At 44.1% G+C, this 21,080-nt stretch overlaps 2 protein-coding genes across 3 annotated transcripts in view; both read right to left on the bottom strand.

Moving 5' to 3' along the window:
- Positions 1–1,060: 1,060 nt before the first annotated feature.
- tmem192 (transmembrane protein 192) lies at positions 1,061–16,090 on the bottom strand. Of its 2 annotated transcripts, none has more exons than XM_083766093.1 (6): positions 15,947–16,090; positions 14,021–14,188; positions 12,710–12,980; positions 10,649–10,786; positions 2,792–2,894; positions 1,061–2,087 (listed from the first exon to the last, which is right to left on the bottom strand). In XM_083766093.1, the coding sequence occupies exons 1-6, from the start codon at positions 15,980–15,982 to the stop codon at positions 1,973–1,975; spliced, it is 831 nt and encodes a 276-aa protein (XP_083622219.1). In that variant the 5' UTR covers positions 15,983–16,090; the 3' UTR covers positions 1,061–1,972. The 2 variants fall into 2 exon arrangements, with proteins under 2 accessions (XP_083622219.1, XP_083622220.1); XM_083766094.1 differs by having other exon boundaries at positions 14,021–14,185.
- Positions 16,091–18,758: 2,668 nt separating this feature from the next.
- LOC310859486 (uncharacterized protein) overlaps positions 18,759–21,080 on the bottom strand; it is a 73,337-nt gene continuing 71,015 nt past the window's right edge. The window contains 1 exon segment of the mRNA XM_083766047.1: positions 18,759–21,080. This exon segment is cut by the window's right edge and continues 68 nt beyond it. The gene's annotated coding sequence lies outside the window, so the exon portion shown is untranslated.

Below are 21,080 nucleotides of genomic sequence, written 5' to 3'. Positions count from 1 at the left end.
GTGGAGCAATGGAACCCAACAACAAAAAGGCGTCACACCAGGCAACTACTGCTGAAGGCTTCAGATAAGAACAATCACTATATTCATTTTACCTTCTGCAAATCGCTGTGACAACTTGGCCTGGCAAAGTTTGAAAATGCAATAGGCTAGGTGTGTTTATTGATAGGGTTGCAACATCTAATCAATCTGTTTAATTGCAAAAGTACTAAAATAATGGATTTGGAGGAAAAAATGAAAATCTAAAATAGAAACATTGCAGATCTAGCTTGTAGATCTTGTAGATTGACTATATTGAATGATCAGTTTGTCATTCATTCTCTAAGGAAATAATCTATAGTTGCTGCCATACTTATTGGCACTCGATCCATTTTCAAGTATAATCGTCCTCACACCAAAACAGCTATAGATCTATTATACTATAAAAGGTCAAAACACCAAGATATGCATTGCCTCCTAGTTTTTGTCACGTGGTTAAGAGGTTCAAATGTGAGGCGTGCCTCAACAATTAGTGCACTAACCACATGCTCCTTGTGAGGACTCGGGTCAGGTTCACATAAGAGAATATTAAAAATAAAAAAGAGAATTAAAATGTGAGAACATAAAAGATTTATTATTGGAACAAGATCACCAAAAAAAAGAACAGAAAAAACAAACAAATCCAATAATTCGACACGTAGAAAAACATTTCCAGACAAACGATCACACAATTCATTCTCCTCCCGGAACCACACGGGCGCACACACCAAGTAAAAATAACACAGTTCCAGTGCAATTCAAAATGTCTTTCACCTCCGTCTACCACTGCGTGGCTGCTCACAACACTTATAACAACCTAGAACATTTATCTGCATTTGTTGGTTGCTCAGTCTCATCAGGTCACACAAGCACAGTGTGTGAGCCTCACACACTCAGAGGTCACGAGGGGTGGTAACTCGGTAATAAAACGCGTCCCCTCTGATCTGTGACCCATGTCTCTCCTCCTCCTCTTTTACCAAGCTCTATTCTCTTCTCCTCCGTCAGCTTGTCCTCTCCTCCTCCTCCCCGACCCCCCCGGCCGAACCCCCACCCCACTATCAGTTCACCTCGGTCAGGTGATCCAGGGGTTCAGAGGACATCACACACCGTAGGCCTCCCTCACTCTCTCTACCCTGTGTGAACAGGTGTGTGAGGTGTGTGTGTGTGTGTGTGTGTGTAGAGGACTTTCCTTACTCAGTAACTGACTGATATCTGGAGCGACTTATCGAGTTATCTCCTCCTTCAGTCCATTGTCTCTGGCTTGTATGGGAGTCACACAGTTTGCTAATCTGAAAGAGGCAGGTCACTTTCACAGTTGAATGAATACAGCGCATTGAAGATTGCCTAGTATCTATCTACAAAGCTCTCGGCACGTTGGCGAGATCCGCCGATTTTGGGTGTGCGACGGTGACACTGCACGCAACAATGCATGTCAAGGCCTTTATTGTGAACTACTAGCCACATAACGGATAGGAGAAAATTAATCTATATACATTCCCTTTCTGTTTTTATTTCTCCCTTTTAACAGATACATCCATAAACTGCATATTGTTTCTTTTATTTTAAATGGGTTGTTCTGAACTCCCCCCGTTTGCGATGCCAAAGTTATTTTGTTTACAATAGTGCAGCGCGTTAAATATTATGGGCCCACTCATCGAGACATCGCCGACTTCTATCCCTCCTCACTTCCCACAAAAGGTTAACTTGGATGTTGTGCGTTCCCGACAGCAGCTTGCGGGAGAGAAAACGCCTCTACGTTTCGCCGTCAACGTCAAGGACCACGACGGGCTTCTTCCCACAGGGATCAGATCAGCTAACCGGGGATTAAAGGAGGTGGACATCGTCGGCATAGAGAGAGGACTGACTGAACAGGGTTTTGTTTCACAGGGTCATCTCAGAGGTCGCTGGAGGGGAGGTGGAGGCCGGTCTGTGGTCAGTGCTGTGGTCAGTGCTGTGGTCAGTGCTGTGCCGTGAGGTTCAGCAGTCTTCTGCTCAGCAGGGTGTTGTGTTGCTTCAGGTATTCAATGAGGTCAGCCTGCTTCTCCACCACCTCCTCCAGACTGGAGCCTTCCCTGTGGGGCAACGGCTCAACGTCAATAACACACAGCGTTATTCCGTGCTGTATTCACATCTGAATACTGCAATTTCTCAAACTGAATTTACACCGAGTCGCGCACCGGTATCGGACACCAATAACGGCGGATGTACAAGCTCATGATGTGTCACCGTCACGCTGTGTACTTTTGCCATTTTGTGTGCAACACTGCATGCAGCAGATCTACAAGCTCATATCGCGCCACCGAGTGGCGCGATACGAGCTTGTAGGTCTGCTATTTTTTGAAAAATCGAAGAGCGACTGACATTTCTAGAATCTGATCTCAGGTCAGAATGGGTTAATCAGACCAGTGTGTGTCCGGCGGAAACCTCGTATGAATCTGATCTCAGGTCAGAATGGGTTAAATGTATTGTACAGTATTTCGGTGCGCTACAGAGACTATGGCCAACAAATCTGACTACAGTATGTAATGTCATCAACATTCCTATAAGGATTACACCATCCAGGTAAAAGAAAACGACACACATGTACTCCGTTGTGCATGTGTTGTGAAGAGGTTATGTGCTCAGTGGGTGGCTGAATAAACGAATATAAACAAAGCTGAAGGTTTTGCAGCTATTGCAGACTGTCCTATGGGACTGAACGGATCGACGGATGAGCCTAGATGGAAGGGTGACAGAATGAGTGAGTGAATGAAAGGAAAGAGTCAATGAAGAGTACCTGAAGCCAGTCTCCATAGTGAGGTTAGTGCTGCTGGTGTACGAGTGCTCCTCGTGGCTGACGTCTGGCATGGCTCGCTCTCTGTTGAAGCGCACGACCTTGACTAGAAACAACAACAACACAAACCTTACAGTACAGCCTGGAGGTCAGCCATTATTTGTACTTTCTGTGGCGTCTACGATTATGCAGCCGATATGTCTCCATTTCTAACCACTTTAAATCTGGCGTCCCCTCCTTTGGTCATTTAAATAATGGGGAGATTTTCCGTCGTTTTGGGAACATTTTAATATGTTAAATGAAATCAAATTCAGCACATGTGTTTATTTTGTATCTTTCTTATAATCTATCAAACTTTAATCAAATCCACGTTGCACTTTTTTTGCCAAAATATCGGTCTAAACATCTGTCATTGGTGGTCAAATTGGTATCGGATAGTGGATAAAAAAAACACAGTGATGGCTCTAACCTCATTGCTATTTCCACTGAAAAAAGACCCAACACACATGCATGCGTACACGCACACGTGCACACACACACACACACACACACACACACACACACACAGAGAAAACAGGGCGGTGAGATACGGTCCCCTAACAATCACTCAGGTGGGAGAGGGTGAGGACGACACACATTGGGTTGAATGGGTTTTCCTGCCTCTCTCTCTCCCAAACACACACGAGCTGTTATATCCTGCACTTAACCCTTATGGGGCTGCCATATCCTGCACTCAGAGCCCTAATTCTCACACCCGTAACATACACCTTCACACGAGGGGGGCGGGGCGGGGAGGAGAGCCAGGTGTGTGTGGTATACAGTAGCTTAAGGGGCGTGTGGGGGATAACTGGGGTTTTAAATCAAGATAAGACCGCGGCGCGTGTGAGAGAGAGGTGACACGGGAGTTAACCCATTCTGACCTGAGATCAGATTCTACAAATGTCTTCTACATCCTGACAGTTTTCTGAAAAAGCTATGTTTCTATGTCAGTGGTTCTTCGATTTTTCAAAAATAGCAGACCTACAAGCTCGTAGCGCGCCACTCGGTGGCGCGCTATGAGCTTGTAGATCTGCTATTTCTCAATAGCTAAAGCATAGCATAATGCTAACATCAAAAGGGGTTCCCGCCCAGACCTCCGTAAGTGCACATCCGTGTATACAAGACTGTGAGTTCGGATTCTCCGGAAAACATATATGTTATGAGTGTGTGTGTGTGTGTGTGTGTGTGTGTGTGTGTGTATGTCCAACAGACAGAGAACAGCCACGGGGGTGAGACGGGCTGAGTATTGATAAGGCAGAGTGTCATTAACCAGAGGAAATTGTCAAGGAGGGTCTAAGAGCCCTATCTTTACTTTGCTAAAGCGTGGCATCACAACACACACACACGCACGCACACACACACACACACACACACACAGAAATGCCACAAATTCCTGCATAAGATGCCCTTTGTGTGTGTGTGTGTGTGTGTGTGTGTGTGTGTGTGTGTGTGTGTGTGTGTGTGTGTGTGTGTGTGTGTGTGTAAATACAGTAATGGTGAGCAAGTATGTGTGAAGGAGAGGGAAAGAGTCATCCCAGTAGAAAGAACGGGGTGGAAGAGAGGAGGAACGGAAAGGGTTAAGAGAGAACAACAGATTGTGAGTCAAGTTGAGTATTTTGTCAAAGACAAAAAGTACAATGGCAAACTGTTGCCATTGTACTGCCAGGCTCACCGTCACCGACACACAAAGATGTGCACATTTATCGATTCCTCCGTCAACGTGAAAGCAAAGATCACTTCTACTTCCAAGGAAATGAAAACAATTGGACGCGGTTCTGAAAGTATAAATGGTTAACTAGCGTTTGACTTCAGGCATCTGGTTTATGGGTCTACACGAGCAGGGGTGCCGCTTAGGAGTCATTTATACGATTAGCTCCATTGTTAGCTCCCATTCCTCCATAAAGAGGTAGCTGAATAGCAGCTGGACCTAACCAACAATTAGTTGAGTTGCAACAGGTTTCATTTACAGTGCCCATGTTTTTGTTTGTTTGTTGCTATTTTAGTTATCTACTACATTGAAACCATTATGATTGACTCGTTTATTTCAGGCTCTGCTACCCATATGAGACAGATTCAAGGGCACAGAGATTCTAAGGTCGGTGTGGGACTGGGGCGACACATTTAACACCTTCCTGTTAGAAAGGCACACACACACACACACACAGACTGGTAGAGACAGGGTCAGGTCCAGGCTAATGTGTTACACTCAGACCTGATCTACTTCAATCAGTCCTCGACTCCTTACTAAAGACACAGGTCCAGGTGCTAAGTTCGGCTCCTTACTAACTGACTCCTTACTAAAGACACAGGTCCAGGTGCTAACGGCTTAAACACGCACAGTGTCACACTGGTCACCTGGTTACAGATGAGCCGTGTTGAAATCAGCAGGGGAAATCTAAAGGAAACGGATCTCAGCTCATCTACGACGTCATGCAAATATTGTTTGCCAACTAAAATGGAGTACAAATGCCTGCTTAACTGATTCAAGTGGGCATGATAAGACACAGCAACGTTCCTTGTATGAACCTATTGTTATTAAGTGACTGTGATTCTGAAAAGCCAAGCAGATGATCCAAGTTTAAATGATGGAAAATTACCCAGTAGTGAAGTGTTAACAGTATCTGTAATTTTGCATACAGGTCTAATGAAGTCAGGGCCCATTAATAATGGGAAGCTCTTCACTTCATACTACCGTATTATCCTTTCTAATCAGACGGTTGAAATGTGACCGGTAGATCACCGCTCACCCATTTAGAACATTATCTGGGCCGATAATGACTGGCGCATCCTCAACAACCCATCATGTATGGGAGAGGTACATACATGGTCCTGAAATGTCAGGAGTCCAGCCCGTTTAACAGACAAGCTTGCAGCTTGAAATGTGAAAACAAATTTACATTAGGTACACATTTGAACCACATTTAGATCAGTTGGACTTAGAGGAGTAAAGTCGACTCCTTGTGAGCTTGTCGATCCATTATTTCCGGCGAAGAGATTTTGAGAAGCGGGGGTAAAAATAGAGGGGGGCCATCGTATAGAGCCCGGGGGGACCCCGGTCAAATAAGTATATATAGGGTTTAAGTGGTTAATGTCATACTGGGCCTTTGAAGGCTTTGATGTGTGAGGCTCATGTAAAGGCCTATACAGAACGGGGCATTCATATTCACCATTGATTGCACTTCAAAGACAGGAGAAGCTGAACGAGGTCTTCCTCTATGGAGCTTCATACCTGGAGGACGGGATCCCATGTCTCTCCAATCTGACACTTGACTCATGTCTCCCAATCTGTCTCACTCTGATGCCTGCCTCACATGTCTCACTCTAATGCCTGCCACATGTCTCCCAATCTGTCTCTCTGTCTCTGATGCCTGCCTCACATGTCTCACTCTAATGCCTGCCTCATATGTCTCCCAATCTGTCTCACTCTGATGCCTGCCTCACATGTCTCACTCTAATGCCTGCCACATGTCTCCCAATCTGTCTCTCTGTCTCTGATGCCTGCCTCACATGTCTCACTCTAATGCCTGCCTCATATGTCTCCCAATCTGTCTCACTCTGATGCCTGCCTCACTCTGATGCCTGCCTCATACAGTATGTCTCCCAATCTGTCTCACTCTGATGCTCTAATGTATCAAACTCCGAATCTTATCTCATGTCTCTCACACACTGTCTCACTCATCTCTTGTCTTCCTGCTTTCACAAGCTGACCAGCAGTTTCCTTTGCTCTGCATTGGTCGACGCGATGTGTGCTGCTGCTGTGTGCCAATGAATGCGTTGTCTCTTTGAGCAACTCGAGCAGCTTGCTTGCTGACCATGCAACCACAACATTGTGGGTTTGAGTCCCATTCAGGATACATCAACCTCCTGCTCTCTCTCTCCTACAGTCTGTAAAAAAAATCCCTTAAAAAGGAATGTTAATTACAGATGGTTTGTCATTACTATGCTTTCATGAGCTGATTGATGCCACCTTTGCTCAGTGTGTCAGATGGTGTGTGTGTGTGTGTGTGTGCGTGTGTGTGTACATCGGTGTTTGTATGTGATCATGACTGTGTTTGTGTTGGAATGAAGCGGCTTGAGTTTCAAAGCGTCCCTAAGTTCTGGTCGTGCCTGGCTACACTGATCCGACAAGGAATTTGATGGCACACAAAAATCCCCCCCCCCCCCCCACACTCAATGTGTTTGGGTGGAGTTGAGTAGAGAAGCTAGCCCTTGGCCAGTCTCAACTTTAGATTAGCCGAGGGCTTTACTCAGACTCTAAACTAAAGCCTAACTAATGCATCTTATCTCCTCTCTCCTTCCTCGGTATCTCAGCCTCATATCTGTGCCCCCTGGGCTCCTAAACACTCCTTTATTATGGATGTCCTTTCAATACAGCCACTTTAATATCAATATCCTCTGCTGCAGTGATTTGTAATAGGAGTGTTCCTACACAATCAGTCCAATACCTCCCATGACAGACGCAGCTGGTTGGTGTTAATCACTTAGAGGACGACTTCAGCCATTTTTCTATAATTGGTCCTCACTAATGGTCATCATATCAGGTACCAGGTTGTCTTCTTGGTCTGTGTCTCAGAGGAGGACTGTGGACTGTTCAGATTCAGAAACCCACCTACCAGGCCAGTGACATCATTGATGGGGAATCCAAGCTAATAGAAACCGGAGGCTTTCTATTCCTGGAAAGTTAGCATGCTAACATTGTTCTTGCATTGATAAATACAAACAATAATAATTAAATCTTGTAAAAAAGAAAAAAAGGTTTCACAGGTATGCACATTTCGGAACTGTCCACAGCCCTCCTACGAGACACAGACGGAGTATAAAATGGTACCATTTTATCGTGAGCATTGGTGAGGACCAATTACATGAAGATACGTTGAAAATGGGTGAAGTCGCCCTTTAACCCATTTAGGCTCTGACAGAATATATATTCAAAGATTTGTGCTGCGATTTTGCGGCACAAAATGCCGCGATTTTGCCACTTGGTGGCGCGCTACGAGCTTGTAGTGTCTGTAGCTACAGACAGTAGTGTCTGTAGCTGTTTATGGTTTTGCATTACATAATAATGATGATGATACATGATAAAGATGATCAATGTGTTTACATCTGACATCTGGAGAACCCGGTGCACACGCAGATTAGACACACCAACGGACCGACATGCAGAAACAATGGTCGGACATGCGGTCGGACATGCACTGCTCCCGTGCTTGCGGTTAGGGTTAGGGTTTGAGGTAGGTTGTCGGTCTAATGACAGTCAGACCATTATTTTGTGCCTTTTGTGATGGATAAATAGGTTGGCGCTTATTTGTTTTTAAATTATTATTAAAGATTTGTTTTTGTTTTTTCTGCCTTTATTGATAGTTTCAAGTGAAGACTGAAAAGAGGGAGAGAGAGCAAAGGTCGTCATGGACTCAGACACGCGGCGCGCTGTCAGGCCAGAGCCTATTATGTGGCACGAGCCTGGACCACTAGGCCATGCGGGTGCAATAGGTTAGCGCTTAACCAGTACCTGCTATAGGCACTCCTTCTTGCAAACATTTTTATGGTGAGTCCCTAGTCTTACCAGAATGGAGCAACAGCAATGCGAGCGAGAGAGAGAGAGAGAGAGAGAGAGAGAGAGAGCGCAGAGACAGAGAAAAGATGGGGAGGTGGGTGAATGGCTGAATTGTCTTGGCTATTGACTGGCTGTGAAGAGGGTGTGGCCAGGGCCGTTGTGATGCAAACGCCTGCAGATACAGTGTGGGGGTAGAGCGTGTGTGTGTGTGTGTGTGTGTGTGTGTGAGACGGTGACCGCGACGTAATTTGTAGGGCGTGTCTTCTTCTCAATAGCACTACCACTGTTATTAGAAGCTACAGTATGTGTCCAAAAGAACAACACTTGTAACATGGCAGCCAGGTTCATGACTCATCCGTGTGGAAAACATTAATTCTGTGGCGTCCACAGGACGTTGAACTGTGCAAATAAGACATTTACAAATGCCCTGCAAACTTTCAACTCTAAAGTTGAACGGTTTGCAAACAAACAACTCCAGAGCACACACTCAGTCAGTGTTAGCCACTTGACCGAGGCCCCCCAGGGCTCTGTTCTTGGCCCACTCCCTTTTCCCCCTCCAGTATAGTCTACTATACCAGTGGTTCTCTCCCCCTCCAGTAGCCTACTATACCAGTGGTTCTCTCCCCTCCAGTAGTCTACTATACCAGTGGTTCTCTCCCCCTCCAGTAGCCTACTATACCAGTGGTTCTCTCCCCCTCCAGTAGTCTACTATACCAGTGGTTCTCTCCCCCTCCAGTAGTCTACTATACCAGTGGTTCTCTCCCCCTCCAGTAGCCTACTATACCAGTGGTTCTCTCCCCCTCCAGTAGTCTACTATACCAGAGGTTCTCTCCCCCTCCAGTAGTCTACTATACCAGTGGTTCTCTCCCCCTCCAGTATAGTCTACTATACCAGTGGTTCTCTCCCCCTCCAGTAGCCTACTATACCAGTGGTTCTCTCCCCCTCCAGTAGTCTACTATACCATTGGTTCTCTCCCCCTCCAGTATAGTCTACTATACCAGTGGTTCTCTCCCCCTCCAGTAGCCTACTATACCAGTGGTTCTCTCCCCCTCCAGTAGTCTACTATACCAGTGGTTCTCTCCCCCTCCAGTAGTCTACTATACCAGAGGTTCTCTCCCCCTCCAGTAGTCTACTATACCAGAGGTTCTCTCCCCCTCCAGTAGTCTACTATACCAGTGGTTCTCTCCCCCTCCAGTAGTCTACTATACCAGTGGTTCTTAAACCTTTTCATGTCAAGGACTCCCACATTGACACTTATTAGCCCGCTGACACCCATTTGAACATATATGCCAGGGACCCCCATAAGAGAAGACCTTATGGGTCTGTAACTCTTTGAGTTATAAACCCATAAGGGTGGTTCATAACAATAATTTATCTGGGGACCCCCTGGAACGCCCACAAGGACCCCTGGGGGTCCCTGGACCCCACTTTGAGAACCACTGGACTATATACCAAATGATTGCCATACCCAGAATAGAGACGCTATACGCTAGGGTTCAAGTCTTTAATTATCTTCGTACCCTATATCAGTATATCAATGTGTACAATTTCACTTGCAGTGGACGCGCATGTCCAGCAACTCACAACTAGTGCCAACTAGAATAAAGACACAGTTTGTGAGACCAATGATATATTTGTCAAAATGAATTGACATTTGTCAGTGACAAAGTCTCTGATCCCCAACCGTTACCAGTAGGAAAATGGATTTGCTTCTCAGAGTGTCAAAATGGACTTGATTATGCTTTATACACTGACACGAAACAAGACAGGAACGCCCAAAAACGTCACATCCGGTTTTTTACCCTGGGCAGAATTTTCTATGGCTGCCAATGCAACTTTTTCCAATCCTTAATCACATACGGACAAACATCTATGCCGATAATATCTAACTTGCGGAGGTAACGTGCCTTGTCCACGGGCAACAGATCTTTCAACGTATGGCATTGCAAATACGTTTGATAATCGCTACTCTGCGCAATATTGTTTTGGAAATGCCGCAAATTGCATTGCAGTGAACGAGAGCAAATCACAACTTACCCTGGGGGTGGTGACTCCGCCCTGAATACGCGTTTTCGTGTCAGTGTATTGATTCTACTTGTCTCAAAGTTATTCAGAGTTCAGACAGAGATGGTGTCTCCTGTCCTGATTTGATTGAAAGCACAGAAACCACAACAGTACAACATTTCAAGGATTACGTGTGTGTGTGTGTGTGTGTGTGTGTGTGTGTGTGTGTGTGTGTGTGTGCGTGCGTGAGAGTGTTGTCTTACCCATGTAGTAGATCAGACATGGCACCACCAGCACCAACTCCAATCCAAGAATGATCACCAGCATGATGCCAAACCACATGTCTGACAAAAACTTAGGTGACAACTTGACATCCACGACTAGCAACAATGCCACGTTACCTACAAACACAACAAACAGCAAATAGATACAACTTGAAAATGTTGCAATAAAAAGTCTACACAGTACACACACACACACACACACACACACACACACACACATCATGATACTGTACCACAACAATACTTTCTTGTGGTGGAAAAAGAATTACATCACATTTACACAACATTTTACAATTTAGGCATTTGGCAGACTAATTCAGAGCGATTTACAACAAGCTAAAAACCTAATATCTGTCTAACAGTAGATTATCAGTACAGTGAGGCTATGCTTATACATTATAGAGTGCTACGTGACAGACAGACACACAGACAGACAGACAGACACACACACAGACAGTGTCAGACACACAGACACAGAGAAGGGAGACCTCTCCGCTCAAGGCTTTCTGACAGACAATGGTGCCCTCTTGTGGTTGAAAAAGAAATACAACTTCACATTTTGCAATAAAATGTCTTAGGGCAGGTGCTTGTGGCCCTGTGTGTCTCTAAAGGCTCATACATAGTCTGGATTTTCGGTGGTTAGGTGACCACCGAACTACAACATGACGTCACGAGCCGCGGTGAAGAGCAAACCACCGCCACCGCTCCAGCCCTTCTCTCTGTTTTTACTCACCACCGCTCAATGTTATTTCAGCTCCGGTGGTCAGCTCACCACCGGAGCAGTGGTCACCTCACCACCGAAAATCCAGACTATGAATAGGCCTTTACCTGCAGAGTGGATGGTGGAGGGCAGGTGTTGCCCTGTGTGTCTCTAACCTGCAGATTGGATGGTGGAGGGCAGGTGTTGCCCTGTGTGTCTCTAACCTGCAGAGTGGATGGTGGAGGGCAGGTGTTGCCCTGTGTGTCACTGTCTCTAACCTGCAGAGTGGATGGTGGAGGGCAGGTGTTGCCCTGTGTGTCTCTAACCTGCAGAGTGGATGGTGGAGGGCAGGTGTTGCCCTGTGTGTCTCTAACCTGCAGATTGGATGGTGGAGGGCAGGTGTTGCCCTGTGTGTCTCTAACCTGCAGAGTGGATGGTGGAGGGCAGGTGTTGCCCTGTGTGTCACTGTCTCTAACCTGCAGAGTGGATGGTGGAGGGCAGGTGTTGCCCTGTGTGTCTCTAACCTGCAGAGTGGATGGTGGAGGGCAGGTGTTGCCCTGTGTGTCTCTAACCTGCAGAGTGGATGGTGGAGGGCAGGTGTTGCCCTGTGTGTCTCTAACCTGCAGAGTGGATGGTGGAGGGCAGGTGTGGCCCTGTGTGTCTCTAACCTGCAGAGTGGATGGTGGAGGGCAGGTGTTGCCCTGTGTGTCACTAACCTGCAGAGTGGATGGTGGAGGGCAGGTGTTGCCCTGTGTGTCTCTAACCTGCAGAGTGGATGGTGGAGGGCAGGTGTTGCCCTGTGTGTCACTAACCTGCAGAGTGGATGGTGGAGGGCAGGTGTTGCCCTGTGTGTCTCTAACCTGCAGAGTGGATGGTGGAGGGCAGGTGTTGCCCTGTGTGTCTCTAACCTGCAGAGTGGATGGTGGAGGGCAGGTGTTGCCCTGTGTGTCTCTAACCTGCAGAGTGGATGGTGGAGGGCAGGTGTGGCCCTGTGTGTCTCTAACCTGCAGAGTGGATGGTGGAGGGCAGGTGTTGCCCTGTGTGTCTCTAACCTGCATAGTGGATGGTGGAGGGCAGGTGTTGCCCTGTGTGTCTCTAACCTGCAGAGTGGATGGTGGAGGGCAGGTGTTGCCCTGTGTGTCTCTAACCTGCAGAGTGGATGGTGGAGGGCAGGTGTTGCCCTGTGTGTCTCTAACCTGCAGAGTGGATGGTGGAGGGCAGGTGTTGCCCTGTGTGTCTCTAACCTGCAGAGTGGATGGTGGAGGGCAGGTGTTGCCCTGTGTGTCTCTAACCTGCAGAGTGGATGGTGGAGGGCAGGTGTTGCCCTGTGTGTCTCTAACCTGCAGAGTGGATGGTGAAGGGCAGGTGCATGTGGCCCTGCATGTCTCTGAAGAAGCTGAGGTAGCCTCTCCGCCTGGCCTTGCTGTGGTGGTGCTGCACACACGCGTGAAAGAACACCACCAGCACCCACAGACACGCCTTCCCGAACACCACGACGCTCCCCCCGGATAAGTCAGGACTCAGCACGCTCTCGCAGGCCCGGACAGTCTCGTCGTCCGTGACGAACATGCACAGCACGACCACGGTCAGCGACAACGTCACGTACGCCACCTAGTGGAGGCCGGAGGAGAGGAGGAATCCAACACAAGCACACACAATTTATATTATATTATTATATGTCATTTTAACCTGTTAAAACCACAAAAGCAGCTGTGTCATTTGAGATTTTAGCGATCTCTCTCTCTCTCTCTAACATACGGAAGTTAGCAAATTAAATTACACAGTCCCTATTGAGTGAAGTATAATATAATATATCAAGGCATATTTGTCTTATTAACGACACACATTAATGAGGAGTGTTACCTAATTAGTATCTCAACGGCTGTGTGTGTGTGTGTGTGTGTGTGTGTGTATGTGTGTGTGTGTGTGTGTGAGTGATATGGTGATAAATATTATATTGTCGAGACGATACAATGTCTCCACGATATGCCTTTTCTTCTTTTTCTTTTTTTTTTTTAAGATATTTTTTTGCGGCTTACGCCTTTTATTGATTTTTGAAGGGACAGATAGTAGGCTGACAGGAAACGGGAGAGAGATGGGGGGATGACATGCAGTAAAGGCCGTGTCGGGTCCGGGAGTCGAACCCGCGGCACACTGCGACTGGATTACCAGTCCGGTGCCCAGACCGTTACGCTACGGCCTGGGCCACGATATGCCTTTTCATAGATGCAAATAGCCTGCATCCTGCATCCTTAGACTCACTAAATTGAGAAAGGAAGTCGTCAAAGCAGGACTCATAAAATATCCCTGGGACCCATCTAAAAGACCACCCCTGGATTGAAAACCTATTTACATCACTGATATATCATATCCATCATCGTGATACATACAGTAAAGTAAATGCACATTCTATGTGCAGCTCTATACGAAAATGTACACTTCTGTAAAACGACGGTTTCATTCGCCAAACATAACAAGTATTTTGGTCTAAAATAAATGGTCTGTTTACACATTTTTCTTTTAGTTTTTGTTACCTTGTAGGTGGTTGTACTGTTATCGTGGTAATATTGTGTATCTCGATAATACTTCATTCCATTATCGCCCACCCCTGTGTGTGTGTGTGTGTGTGTGTGTGTGTGTGTGTGTCGTACATGTACTAGACACAGTAGGGCGGCGGGCCACACGGTAGGGACGGTCTTGAACTCTCTCCTGATGACCGACTCCAGTGCATCTTGGGAGATCAGAGGGCTGTCAATCAGAGGGCTGTCAACCAGGGGGTCGTCATCCACACACAGCGTGGTGTCTGATGCGGACGCCTGCTGCTCAAACACACCATATGATTATGATCACAATGTCACCTATACTAAAGTATAACACACACAAACTACCAGAATGTCAACTAACACACACATTACATATATTATATACACACATTATAATGTCAACATACACACAATATCACAATGTCAACACTCAAAACACACACACACACACACGTCACACACGGTGTAAATTATTGATTCATTAATTAATTAATTGATCATTTATAACCTTTATCAATCAATTAGTCAGTTCGTTGATAAGCAGCGTTTAAAAACAAATCTGAGAATCTTAATTTCCCTCAATGTCTAACATGAACATCTACATTTTGCTGATATACAGAAAGGATACAAAAAGCCATATCATGTTCCTTAATCAAATATTTATTTGACCATTTTAGATACAGGGCCAATCAGGCATTGGCATCTTTGTATGAGGACAGTGGCGTGCACAGACATTTAGAGGGGCAGGTGCTCAAGTGAAAAAAAAGGGCACCTTGTGCAGCGCGTGGAACCGGTTGGTTGCCTTAACCCATTCTGAACGGGAACCCATTTTGGTGTTAGTTTGGCATTATGGCATGCTTTAGCTATTGAAAAATAGCAGATCTACAAGCTCATAGCGCGCCACCGAGTGGCGGGCTACGAGCTTGTAGGTCAGCTATTTATTTTTGTATCGAAGAACCACTGACTTAGAAACATATAACTTTAGATTGTGGGGGGCCTAAATAATATAGTAGAAGCGTTTTTTATCAAGATCTTTTTTTAAGAGCACATTGCCAAAAGGGCAGGGGGTGCTCTAGCACCCCCAAGTGTCTATCTGTGCACGCCACTGTATGAGGAATAAAATGAAATGAAAACAAGTGCACTGTCTTGTCTTATCACGGTGTCACATCGCATGTAGTCTCGTGTAGCCAGACAACTATTCCACAATCTCCGAATACATCACATGCAAAAGCAGAGACGTTTAATTGAAGAATTTAACGATTGATTAACAATAAACAATTAACATCCCTAACACACATACGCACAGGTCCAGCTATGCACTAGAGAGCTAACGCACTAGAGCGCGCGTGCGCGCGCACACACACACACACACACACACACACACACACACACACACACACACACACACACACACACACACACACACACACACACACACACACACACACACACACACACACACACACACACACACACACACACACACACACACACACACACACACACACACACACACAGCCCGAACCCACCTCACCCCTGCCCACTTTGACAGGCTGGGATGGCTTAGGGTCGACGACAGAGTACAGCATCTTGCAATGGGTCTGGTCCACAAGATTCGATACACCACCAAGATACCCATGTACCTGTCTAGATACTTCACTAAGATATACCCATGTACCTGTCTAGATACTTCACTAAGATACCCATGTACCTGTCTAAATACTTCCTTAATGTAAACGAAGTCCACACCCACAACACCAGAGGGAGTGCAACAAACCATGTACAACCCAGATTCGGCACAAACAAGGGACTACATTCTTTTCGCTCCTACGTATGCCACCAAAATGTGGAACGCCCAACAGTCCAACAGTCATTAAGACAATGTGAATCCCTTGACTCCTTCAAAACCGCTCTCAAAGGGCACCTACGGACGGCTGCAATTCGAAACTGGCCCCTGTAAAATCTGAATCACAAATGACATCAGACAGAATAATAACGGTGTTTTTAAGCACCTAAAAGGGTCTTCGTACGTACCGTGTAAGATCCCTTTGTATCCTGTGTGTGCGCCATGGTTTTAATGTGTAACTTGCAGTGTAACAAGTACGATCTTACATATTGTCTAATGTCTACTACTGGCACACACTGCACAACAACACTAAATGACTAACCCGCCCTGCTTTTCACGTGACACCTCCGACGTTGGTAAACTTCCGGTGTCTCTTATTATTGGTCCGACTGTTTGACTACAGTACACACTAGACACAAGGTTCCGGTGTCGTGTCAAAAGGGAATATCAATATCCCCATCAGAAATGCAGCATGTGTGTTTTCATGTATACATTATTATTATTAATTATTATTATTATTATTATTATTATTATTATTATTATTATTATTATTATTATTATTATTATTATTATTATTATTATTTATTCAAATGTATCATTTATTTATTCATGTATTTACATTATTATTATTCATTATGTATACATTATTCATTATGTGATTAATTTCAAATGATTCATTTGTGATTCACTCCCTGCTGCAGAATAATTATACTTTGATTGATACATTTGATTCTTAATAGCTATATATTTCTAATCATTTCAGAGTAGCATGTTACAACAGTAGGCTATTTCGTGGCCTCCACAATAGGCTTTAGGTATTCTGCAGTGCTTGAATCATATTTGTTTTCAGAATGCATTTGTTATAATCTTTCAAATTTAATACAGATTCTGCTAACAGAAACTGTCAGTACCACACACTGCCCTAAACATTTAAGTGCAGGGGGTTTCAACTGACTTAGAATTAGAATTAACCACGGATATCGTAAACCGTGCATATCCACGGATATGCCAAGCCGTGCATATCCACGATTCCCAAACCGTGCATGCCTATTCCCACTATAGGCTGAGGAAGAAATGCCACTTGACAGTTCTGAACTAATAATGCCTCTATTTTTTTTTTTATCAAATCAGATTCTGGGATGACATCAGAGTGGTGAGAAGCCTTGGTGACCTGGAGCCCCCACCCCTCCAATGTATATTTTTTATGACCAAATCATTATTTTTTATTATTTATTTTTATATGGGGCAGTCAATAAATGTTTATACTCCCAAGAAACACCTCTGAGGTCTTCTTTTCTGACACATATTTGGATATTCTTTCATTCAGAAAGATAAAATAGATTGTTTACATATAATAGGCTACATCACTGGTTCCCAAACATTTCTGTGTATGTGTAAATAAAATCGTTGCTATTATATTATTATTGTATTATTATTAACCCTTAACCTGGGGACCACTGTTGTGTTGGGTGGGGATATGGGCTACTATGATCTATGATAGTGCTTTGCATGCTATGCATCCCATGATACACATCCCACTGTTTCTCAACCAATTGGTCCATGGACTACTAATAATGTCCTAATACTAATGACTCACCCAGACATTCCAGTGCACTTCCCCCTATTCTAATTTCTAACTCCCTTTTTCTGTTGAATTTCTTGACCTCTAACCTGTCAGTAAATGACCAAATGGACACTCATAGGTCATTCAGTTCACGGTTTCTCAATTAGTGGAAAGACACATGCCATACCTCCACAAACCACCAGTGAACCACGGACCATCTGTAGTGTAACAGTTATACTTTACAGTAGCATAGCACTTTCTTAATGTCAACGATGTCCACAATCACAACAATAGAGGGAGTTCGACAAACTACTCTCAACCCAGATTCGGGTTTAGGGTTTAGGCTAAATTTAAATGTGGCACACCCCACCAACAGCCATTAAGAAATATACAATCCCTATAGACAAGGGAAGCTCAGACAATCATTGGTTCAAAATATTTTTTATTGATAAACATACATTTGCTAAAAAAGAAAAAGAAGGGAAAAATAGCCATTGAGCGGAAGGAACACTGCTCTCCTATGCAACAACAATAAAAGCTGTATAAGCACAGAAGAACAGATCTGGGATCAGAAATACGACACGTTCTGGTCCAGGTGAAGGCAAGACACAAGGCGAGGACAAGAAGAGGGAGATCAACTCTGACTCACTCTTGAGAAGCAGCATATCGTCTCTGTCGGGTGGAAACCTCATGTCCAAAACGCTTACTTTTCAGGATTAAATTTCGAAAGCATCAAAAGTATAGATTGACAAGCTCAAAACACATAGCTTCGCACCACGCTTCGAGCTTGTAGATCTGTGACTTTTGTGTGACGCGATGATATAAGTAGGACGTTACTTTACAGTGGGGGGCAGAGGACAAAAAGTAAAAATTTGGAAATAAGAGGTTTCTGCCCGACAGCAACAATTTGTCAAGGACAAGGACACTGGTGATGCGGAGTGTAGGAAATCAAATCACCTAAATCAGTGTTTCTCAAACATTTTCATGTCAAGAACTTCCAAATTATTAGATTTGGCCTCGGATCCCCCCCAAAGAAACCTTACACATAATTTATTAATTTTGGGGCTCCTTGAAACAGAAAAGTTTGAGAACCTAATACATATCAAACTGGTCTGAGAACAGTCAGTTTGAGAACCATGCACTGACCTAATACATATCAAACTGGTCTGAGAACAGTCAGTTTGAGAACCATGCACTGGCCTAATACATATCAAACTGGTCTGGGGGTCCTTGAAATGAAAAAACTGTAGATGTTCCTATAACTACAGGGTCAGGATGCTAACATGGGGTAGTATTACGGGCAAATAATAATAATAATGAATAGAATAATTGTGATATTATTTCATATACTGGATCTCGACTCCATGGTCAAGGCAACATTTAGGTCCCAGTAGGAAACCAGTAAAGGTCAGGATCACTGACCTCCTATGGATCTAGATCGGGGTGGGACTTAATTGGGAAGCAGCGAATAACTCTGTATTATTGGTCTAGCTCAGGCAGATAGGATAGAAAAAGGACCAATCGGGTGAGCGGGACAGTCATGGGGGATTCATATAACATTTTGTTGCTGGTATGGTACTGTGCTTCAAGTTAATCTATATTTCATACACGTACATACACACACACACACACACACACTCTCAAACACACTCTATCATACTGTAAGGCACTGAATACGACACAATCCATCTAGCTCTATAAACAACATCATCTGAATAATCTTAAACAGACCCAAAAATATAATAAAATCAAAATCAAAAGAACAAATATTATTATACTACAAACATGCATTCTCATTCTCTCGTACTAAAATGTATTATAAAGGGGGAAAAAAGGTTAGTGTAAGATTACCAGCCAAATCTTGAGAAGGCTGTGGTGGGGGACCTGGGGTCGCTCCCTATACACATAAATTCTAAAAGACAAAATGATACCATTCATAGAGGAAATACCAAAAAAGCTCAGGGTTCCATGTAGGGCAGAGCAACGATAACAAGTCCAACCAACACTACGCCAACTGAACAATACACACAATAACAACAATAACTTAGATCATATTATACGTATGGTCATTCATGCAAAACAACTCCAACAAAAACAAAAAAACAGAAACATAGAGTTCGAGTAAGGCATTGAAATGGTCAAGCTATGTAAGGTAAGGTTATCAAAACCAAGCCAGTTGTACTGCACACTCAGAGAGTGTATAGACTTATGCTTAAAGGACCACTTCACCACTTTTCACCGTTTCTAATTAGCTTGGATTCACCATCGATGATGTCACTGGTGGACGGGTTTCTGAACTGCCCACACAGCCTTTCTATGAGACATGGACTGAGTAGGAAAAAAATGTGGTGTTTTATCATGAACATTAGTTAGGACCAATTATAGGAAGAGAAGTTGAAAAGTGGTGAAGTGGTCCTTTAATTTATGACCTATCGCACAACAGTGTTGCACGGCAATACAATCTTTTATAGACATATATACAGTATGTAGCTAGGGCTGGGCAATTAACCAGAAATGGATCAAAACCCGCCATTTAGAAGCAATAACTGACATAATCTTACTCATGTAGGTCGATTGATAAATCGAGAAGCAGATTTTTATATTCTTATATATCAACAAATTCTAATCGATTTTTTAATAATCACCTAATCAATTCGTCTGATTAACCATTTAACCCTGTATTATCCTTTTTGCACAATGGTATGGCATTCAAAAACAAGTAAAAAAAATTGCCAGCTTTTCGATCTGCTATTATTTAGAGCTTGTAGATCTGCTATTTACACTTAAAACTAAAAAAAAAATCATTAATTAATTATAATCGATAAAAAGGTTTGCAGTAATCCTTATATTGATTTAAAGTCATATATCACGCAGCCCTAGATATACTGTATGGCTATACAAGATACACAAGGTCCTTATTGTCGGTTTGCAACACGTCACATGACAGAGCATGAATCATTAGTCGTCAGAAGCGGGCAAGCGAAGGTGACAGTAAGGAGCCGACACCTTAAAGACAATAGTGTTTTTAGTTTAACCCATTTTGGGTGGAAACCCCTTTTGGTGTTAGCATTATGCTATGCTTTAGCTATTGAAAAATAGCAGATCTACAAGCTCATAGCGCGCCACTGAGTGGCGCACTACGAGCTTGTAGGTCTGCTATTTTAGAAAAATAGAAGAACGACTGACCTAGAAACATAGCTTTTTCAGCAAACTGACAATAGTGTTTTTAGCTTAACAAGTTTCATGTGGCGGAACGGGGCTCATGCTGTAGTAGTGGCTTGACTGTGATGTGCTGCTGCAGTAACAATGTGCAAAGGACTATAATTATATCTCCACACAGGTTTCTGTGTGTTGTGCTATTCATACTGTATTTTCAGAATGAGCGAATCTTTGTACACTGTGTGTGTGTGTGTGTGTGTGTGTGTGTGTGTGTGTGTGTGTGTGTGTGTGTGTGTGAGAGTGTGTGTAGAGAGAGTTTTTTTTAATTTTATTTCACAATGTCCAGTTTGTTTCACTTCCAATAACATCCTTAAAGCCGTTGTTTTTGAAATTTCCAGTTATGATGAAGATTCCATAGGTTTTTTCTTTTAAAGGATGCAGGAAGATAGAGTTCTTTCAGAAAATGTCCGGGATGTTGGAGTGATTCTGATCCATATATCCAGATGTTGTAGTGATTCTGATCCATATATCCAGACTCTGATCAATAAAATGTCTGGGATGTTGGAGTGATTCTGATTCATATATCCAGATCAATAACC

Source organism: Protomyctophum parallelum (genome assembly GCF_964188405.1).
Source record: "Protomyctophum parallelum genome assembly, chromosome: 5".
Lineage (NCBI taxonomy): Eukaryota > Metazoa > Chordata > Actinopteri > Myctophiformes > Myctophidae > Protomyctophum > Protomyctophum parallelum.
The sequence above is the reverse complement of the archived record's forward strand: the minus strand, read 5'-3'. Positions and strand labels throughout refer to the sequence as shown.